We start from the raw sequence: 8,840 nt of genomic DNA on the forward strand, positions 1-8,840 counted from the left end.
GACGGAGCAAGGAAAAGTGGTATTGAGTACTGGACCAGAAATATAAAGCAAGTCATCAAAAAGTCTTAAATTTTTCAAGTTATAGGCTAATAATATAATATAGCTCTGAACTATCCTCTGTGTATCAACATTTATCTTTCGTACTAAATGTGGGGAAGATTATAATTTGACCATAATGATGGAGAAATTATTTAAAAAACCACACTCTAGAGAAAGACAAAAAGAGGCCATTTCAGTGGCCACTAAAATCATCTTTCCATGTGCCAGTTTTTCCCAAGCACTCAGAGTAGGAATTTACTATTTTTCAAGCCAGGCACCATGGTAAGACCTTATGCTCAGACTCACAAGCAGTAAAGATTTGGAAGACGAAGACGAACTGGGAAAAAGAAAAATATTAATATCTTAAAGTTGGTTACCAGAACATGATATAAAATGTTTTTCTTTCTGTGATCACAAGAGTGGAGTTCTTTTTTGAAGAATTATTTGGGCAGAGGGAGATATTAGAGGAAAAAAGTTTTCAATGTGGTCAATTAACATCACATCTTTGTTAACGTGATTAATGACTAGAAGTCATTCTTGGTCAACAAGTAGTTTTACTGCATTCATCGTCAAGCTGGAGAAATTAGGCAAGAAAAAGAAATGAAGAATCCAAATTGGAAAGGAAGGTGTGAAACTCTGGCTGTTTGCAGATGACATGATTCTCTATGTAGAAAATCCTAAAAAATCCATCAGAAAACTATTAGAAATAGTCAACAACTGCAGCAAAGTTGCAGGGTACAAAATCAATTTAAAAATCAGTTACATTTCTATACACTACCAATGAACTAGCAGAAAGAGAAATCAAGAATACAGTCCCATTTCCAGTTACAACAAAAAGAATAAAATACCTAGGAATAAACTTAACCAAAGAGGTGAAAGTCCTGTATGTTGAAAACTATAAGAAGTTATTGAAAGAAATTGAAGAAGACATAATGAAATGGAAAGATATTTCATGCCCATCAGCCAGAAGAATAAACATATTTAAAATGTCCATACTACCTAAAGCAATCTACAGATTCAATGCAATCCCAATCAGAATCCCAATGTCATCCTTCACAGAAATAGAACAAAGAACCCTAAAATTTTTGTGAAACAAAAGGCCCTGATAATTCAAAGCAATCTTGAAAGAAAAGAACAAAGCTGGAAGCATCATAAGCCCCCTGACTTGAAAATATACTACAAAGCCATAGCAATCAAAACAGTGTGGTACTGGCGCAAAAACAGACACACAGATCAATGGAACAGAATTGAAAGCCCAGAAATAAAAGCACACATCTATGGGCAGTGAATCTTTGACAAAGGAGCCAAGAATATACAGTGGATAAAGGCAAGTCTCTTCAATAAATTGTGTTGGGAAAACTGGACAGCCACATGAAAAACAATGAATGTAGAACATTATCTTTCACCATACACAAGAATTAACTCAAAAAGGATTAAAAATTTGAATGTAAGACCTGAAACCATGAAACTTCTAGAAGAAAATATAGGCAGTACACTCTTTGACATTAGTCTTAGCAGCATATTCTCGAATACCATGTCTACTAGAGCAAGGGGAACAAAAGAAAAAGTTAACAAATGAGATTACATCAGACTAAAAATCTTCTGCAAAGTAAAGGAAACCGTGAACAAAACAAAAGAAAACCCACCACCTGGGAGAAAATATTTGAAAATGGCTTATCTGACAAGGGGTTGATCTTCAAAATATATAAAAACTCATACAACTCAACAAAAACAAAAAACACACAACCCAATCAAAAAATGTGTACAGGACAAGAGCAGATCCGTTTCCAAAGAAGATATACAGATGGCCAGCAGGCACATGAAACTATGTTCAATATCACTAATTATTAGGGAAACGCAAATGAAAACTACCATGAGACATCACCTTACACTGGTCAGAATGGCAACAATTACCAAGACAACAAACAATAAATGTTGGAAAGGATATGGAGAAAAGGGAATGCTCATACACTGCTGGTGAGAATGCAAACTGGTGCGGCTGATATGGAAAACAGTATGGAGATTTCTCAAAAAATTAAAAAGTAGAAATACTATACTTGGTATTTATCCAAAGAACTTGAGATCAATGATGCAAAGAGCTTTGGTCACCCCCATGTTCTTTGCAGCATTATTCACAATAGCCAAGACTTGGAAGCATCCTAGGTGCCCATCAAGGGATGAATTTATAAAGAAGATGTGGTGTATATATGCAATGGAATACTACTCAGCCATAAAAGCAGACAAAATTGTCCCATTTGCCACAACAGGGATGGAACTTGATGGTATAATATTAAGTGAAATAAGCCAGACAGAGAAAAACCAATACTGCATGATTTCACCCATATGTAGAAGATAACAAATACACGAATAAAGAGAATGATTAGTGGTTACCAGAGGGGAAGGGGGTTAGGGGTGGGCAAAAAGGATAAAGGGGTACATATGTATGGTAATGGACAAAAATTAGACTACTGGGGACAAGCATGATGAAGTGTACTCAGAAATTGCTAAACAATAATGCACACCCAAAATTACACAATGTTTTAAACCATTATGATCTCAAGAAAATTACTTGAAAATAAAAATTTAACATGAGAGGAAAAAGAGAAGGAGGATTTAAAAAGAAATCTAAATCCAAAGTGGGGATTTACTGTCATGATCAAGGATCTTGAACCAAAGGTTTGAGAGAAAGCTATATTTACTTAACTTGCAAAGTCATTTTCTTCATCCATGGAATCTTGAGAGGAAGTAGTGTTCTTCTAGAAGTAATCTGCTTTGGAAGCCCTTTTAGTGAATGTTAAAGTCAGACTTCCACTGGGATTAGATATTCAGATTATAAAATTCTAAATGTGTTTACAACGAGAATCATGTATCCATGTTCTTGGCGTCTAAGAGCCGCATTTGAGACTAATGGTACCTGAAATGATCTTCCAGTATGTTTTCAAGGCTGACCTTTTCGTTAAATGTTTTACTGTGTTTCATCTTTCAGTTCTACAACATGTAGAGATATATCAGGTGACATCCTCTTTGGAACTGTCTCGTGAATCTACTTTGTATATTGCTTTGTATATACTATTAGTTACTTGAAAATATCTGGCAAAATCAGAATGACTGAGATGGAGTCTGTCAGAAGAGAAACCAGGACAAATCTCATGGCTCTTTCAGTAATGATTTCATAAATGAGAGTTTATGAGGATTTAAAGGTACATTCACATCATTGTAGTCATTTGGGCTGGGGCAAAAAGGCAGGCCAGAGATGGTGAAGGGCTCTTAAAAAGTTAGACAATTTAATTTTAACATACTATTAGCACATTTCATCTTATTAGAGCTTTGGGAATATGTTTCTTTTCAATGAAAGTGTCTTTCCTTCAGTGCGTTGAAAGTATTTTACTTAGAAACTATTTTGTTTACAGAAAGCATTGGAGTTCTTCTTAAGTAAGACAAAATCCACAAGCTTTGAAATGAATGAAATTTATTTTTAAGTGATTAAATGGTCCTTGAGGTGGGGATTTGAGCTTTGATCAAGCTTTATCTTTTTTCAGCTTATGATAATTACAGATAAAGTAAGATTTGGTAATTCATTATGTCAAGTAGGTGAAAGAAAATCCCATCAATATTTTTGTAAAATTTGAATAAATTTGATTTGACTTTATTGAGAGTATTTGTCTTGTTGTTCCATGAGTAAAAACTCTGAAAATGATGGGGCCTGGCCCAGTGGCATAGTGGTTAAGTTCGCGTGCTCCACTTCAGCAGCCCAGGGTTGGCTGGTTTGGATCCCTGGCGCGGACCTAACACTACTTATCAAGCCGAGCTATGGCAGGCGTCCTACCTATAAAGTGGAGGAAGATGGGGACACATGTTAGCTGAAAGCTAACCTTCCTCAAACAAAAGAAGTCTGAAAGTGGCGTGCAGCAGCTCCAGGCCCTATGTGGCAGTTTTGAGATAACATTAAGCTTTTCTCGTGGGGAGTAAGTTTCTTGTGTTTGAACAAGCTCTTTCTATTTTGAAATCAGATTAAACACTGTGTTTATAGGATTAGTATAAGTAAAGACATTAAAACCACTTGTTCGTATAACAGAGTATTTCCTTTAGTATAGGCTTTAGTTTTGATAAATGAGTTGAGTTTTTTCTTTGGAAGTAGCCTTGTTGCCAACAGTCATTGCATTGTTTTCAAAATTTTAATCAAGACCTCTGATTCATAGCTGATACATGATTCATAGCATGTAGAAATCAAGAACAAAACCTAGAGTATATACATATCAGTGTAGATGTTCACTTTTAAATCTCCAGCAAAGTAATAGCTATTTTCATACAATGAAGCATTGGTGGGACAAAATATTAGAAGTTATGGTAGAGTTGTAAAATATATGCTTTAATTATTAGAATTGTCATCAGATTTGAACATTAGTCTAATTAGAACACAGCATGTTTAGAGTTTGAGTAGCTTTTAGATGGTTGTGATGTGTCTATTATGTAAGAAGAAGGCAATAAAGTATATAGGGGTACAATAAAGAATATCAAATATATATGATTATTTTAGAATTATTTATTTTATAAGGTGAGGTAATATAGCTTTGTGGTTACTTGGTGGCTATTCAAGAAATCCCAGCCCCAAAGATAGTTTAGATGTAGAAGACAACTTACTATTTTTTTTTTTAAGATTTTATTTTTTTCCTTTTTCTCCCCAAAGCCCCCCAGTACATAGTTGTATATTGTTAGCTGTGGATACTTCTAGTTGTGCATGTGGGATGCTGCCTCAGCATGGCTAGATGAGTGGTGCCATGTCCTCGCCCAGGATTCGAACCGACGAAACACTGGGCCGCCTGCAGCGGAGTGCGCGAACTTAACCACTCGGCCACGGGGCCAGCCCCGACCACTTACTATTTTTGATAGAGAAAATTTGTATTACACTGATACATTAACATTATCTGTAAACTATTGTAAATTTGTTTATGCTGGTAAAAAAGTCGTCATTCTATAATTTATAAAAATAAGAGAAAAAAGTAGATTTAAAACCAAGTTTAATTACAAGTGTTCTGCATTCTCTACTTAAAGGTTTTCGAGGTATGCAAAAACTCATCAACATTAGTTTAAACTTTTAAAGTTAATTAAATATCTTTGAAGTCATCAATTAAGCTGATACACTGAATTCATATAATTTGAAGCATTAATACATTCTTTTGTAATTAAAACATTACCTATGATAATTTCAGTTAGTTGAATGCATACTTTTATAATTTTATAAAGTTAAACAAAGTGATATTAGATTAAACTCAATAAAACTAGTAGGTGATATTTATGAAATTCAAAATCTGTAGGCTTTTGACACAAAAATAAACTCAAGATCGTATAAACTAAAACATTATGCTAGCATTTTTACAAGGAGGGAGACAGAGAGAAGTTTCCTTGTTAAAATTATTAACCAGCCTAATATTTCAAAGGAATGACCTAAGTAATAATAATACATATATGTTTTCTCTTTAATTATATTTATTTCGATTTAATTATATGTCTGTGTCATAAGAAAAACTTTAAAATTATTTGAAAATAGTGTTTTGTTGTGCTTCTTATCTTTAGTCAAAGAATTAAAGCCATTAATTACATTCAGAACATAGTTTTTAACTCTGAGTTATAGTTTGAGCAAAAAAAATTCTTAAGAATCAGTACTTCATTTAAAGTATAAGGATATATGATCTTAGGAATCTAAGTCTTTTTCATTTTAACTTGATCAAGTGAGTATTCAAGAGCTTCATTATATTTTAAGAGAAGTTGTATTTAATTATCTCCCTCTATATGAAGACAAGGAATACTGATTTGTTCGCTAAAAAATATTTACATTGATAAAAATTGAATATGTTATTCTCTTTTGCAAATTAAATAAGTAAATATAATAGATCATGATTTAATTTAGAACCAGACACATTCATATATATTAAAAAAAATAAAGACATACAGTTAAGTACCATTAGATCTCTTCAGAGGCCTCATTGATGAGAAAACTTAGTACTATTGTGATTCCCTTTTGAAATGATAGGATATTCTCTTTCTTCAGTGTTCACATCCCTTAAGAATAACAATAATGTCTTCCATCTGTTCTTCTTTAACAGATTACTTTCTCCAGGTTTAGGAAATACTAAATCTTGATTTATACAGCTATGGGAAACTCTTGTTTTCCTGAATCAATTTGTCTAATTTGCAAAAGAATAAGTTTTTTCTCTCTGCTTTACTTAGCCTATTTAAGGAGTTTTGAGGGAAATTGATTTCAAATTCTTCAGTTGTTTAACACTTTTAGTAAACCAGTCAAAGAAGGCTAAGCGTGAGAAGCTAGAGATTCAGTTCTCTTTTATTTTAAGGCACTCCATAAGTATAAAATTTATTAAAGCCAAAATAGCTGTAGGAGAGTATGGTTTGTTAAGATCATCTTTGGTACATAAACTCCATTTTTGCAGACTCTGACAGTTATTAGGACTGCAACAGCTGTAGATTTAAAAGGCCAGAGTGTTGGGAGCAGGAAGAGAGTTCTGACATGTAGAGCTAGGAACACTCATACTGGTGCAAAATGCACTGAGAGGATTCCATTGAAAGGTAGAAAGACAAAAGACCAAAAACCTCTCAACTTTGCATCTCCTATGCCAGAAAATATAATTCTTAGAAACATTAGAATCCTTTAACAAATAAATATGCACACACACACGCTCACCAAATGAATTAGATTCAAATTCCCTGTCACTTTTCACCTGGCAGAGACTGGATTCATAAGAACTGTCACATGACAGAAATCACAATAATCTAAATGTAGAAATCAAAACTGGAAATCCACCACTGCTAGCACTGATGTGGAGGCAGTTGGTTCTGAGCAATCAAAATATCAATGAAAAGCTAACTTGACAAATAATCAGATGTAGAACATAAGAACCAAAAAAAGCTCAACCATGAGACTTACTGGAGCAGCCAAGAGAGGGTGAACTGCAGCCAAGGAGTCCAGTGCGGATGAGGTACACTTTCAGGTGACATGTTTCTGTTGGTCCAAAGGTGGGATCCAGATGAGTAATATCTCAGTGGACCTCCAGGGAGAAACTGCTAAAGGTTAACTCAGAGACGACAAGCTAGTTTGTGGCACGTTGTTTATTTATACAAGAGAGATAGATCCATAGATTGATTTCATTAAACACAGCAAAGTCAAGATTTATATAAGAGAAAGGGAAGAGAGGGAAAAAATTAACAACAGAGATTTTGGAAACTGTAAGTCGTGTTTGCACTTTATTGGGTAAACCAATCTGCTGACAGATAACAAAGATGTTTGTCTACACAGGCCATCCTTAAGTATGTTAAGTAGGGAGTTGAAAGAAAACAATTTCAGTTTCTTATGGATTCTCCAGAAAGTCTTGTGAGTTTGATTTTGCAGTGCAAATGTCAGGATGTCTTGAATAATGCCTCCTAGTATCTTTTATTTGGCACCTCCACCTTAGTTAAGCTTTACCTCGTTAGAATTTCTCACTCTGCTCTCATCTTCGTACCAGCCTCTTCAAAGCCCCCTTTACATCTTTGTTTCTCAGAGTGTAAATGAGAGGGTTGAGTGTGGGAGTTAGAACAGTATACAAAAGGGTTATGAACTTTCCTTCCCTATGGGCATAGGAGCTGTTGGGCTGGATGTAGACAGCTGTGATAGTGCCATAGAAGAGAGAAACTACCAACAGGTGGGACCCACAAGTGCCAAGGGCTTTTCGCCAGGCTTGAGCTGACCTGATCCTCATTACTGCTTGGACAATGTACCCATAGGAGATCAAGATGAGTGCCAGAGGGAGGAGGAGCAGTACCAAGGAAGCCATGAAGAGCTGGACCTCATTGGCATGAATGTCTACACAGGCCAATTTGATCATGGCAGGCACTTCACAGATGAAGTGGTAAATCCTACGGTTCCCACAACGGGGCAGCCAAAGGGTGATGGTGCCCTGAATTAGGGTGTTGCCCATTCCACTCAACCATGCCATTCCTGCAAGAGACTGGCAAAGTCGTGAGTGCATAACCGTGGCATAATGGAGTGGTCGGCAAACAGCAGCATAACGATCAAATGCCATGACAGCTAGGAGAACACATTCAGTGGATCCCAGTGCCAGCGAAACATAGAGTTGAATGGCACAACCTACGGGAGTAATTGTCTTGGCTGAGCCATGGAGGTTCCACAGCAGCTGGGGAACAATGCTGGTGGTAAAACAGAGATCAACAAAGGAGAGGTTGGTAAGAAAATAATACATGGGTGTGTGGAGCATGGGATCCAGACAGGAGACCAAGATGATTGCTGTGTTGCCTACCAGGGTCAGGAGGTAGGAGATTAACACTCCCACAAAAAGGATCTTCTCAAGCTGCGGCTGGTCAGAGAAGCCCACCAGTATGAAATCACCTGCCAAACTCTCATTAATCATCATAATCACCCTACTCATGCAAAGGAGAGACACACATATGAAAATAAAGATGTTAGATAGTGAGAAGCAATTAAAATCAGAAACACAGAGAAAGTAACCCTGAAGGTATGGAATGAGGGTGTGTGTCATGTGGCAGTGCAGAGGAGAGAGAGAGAGCTGTATGTCTCAAGGAGGAAAGTAAAAGTATGCAGAACATATAGAGAACTGTTAAAACATATGGTGACATAACATATACCATAGAAGAAGCAATTAATAATTAATTATTGCTCGGTTCTTCCAAATTGTTTCTTTTTTTTCTGGAAATCCACCTTCTTCTTCAACATCATCTTGCGAGATTATAAGTAAAAGAAATAAGGAAGATATTGTTCAATCAACAAACAT

General features: G+C 35.7%; 1 protein-coding gene across 1 annotated transcript; it reads right to left on the reverse strand.

Annotated features, from left to right (window-relative positions):
* Positions 1-7,541: 7,541 nt before the first annotated feature.
* OR2G7B (olfactory receptor family 2 subfamily G member 7B) lies at positions 7,542-8,462 on the reverse strand. The gene has a single exon (XM_001491289.3). It carries the CDS (start codon positions 8,460-8,462, stop codon positions 7,542-7,544), a length of 921 nt encoding a protein of 306 aa, XP_001491339.3.
* Positions 8,463-8,840: the final 378 nt, after the last annotated feature.

This window comes from Equus caballus, chromosome 20, assembly GCF_041296265.1.
Source record: "Equus caballus isolate H_3958 breed thoroughbred chromosome 20, TB-T2T, whole genome shotgun sequence".
NCBI lineage: Eukaryota > Metazoa > Chordata > Mammalia > Perissodactyla > Equidae > Equus > Equus caballus.

What these genes read in the sequence shown, in the direction of transcription:
- OR2G7B (XM_001491289.3), bottom strand. Translation starts at nt 8,462, where the DNA reads ATGATGATTAATGAGAGTTTGGCAGGTGATTTCATACTGGTGGGCTTC.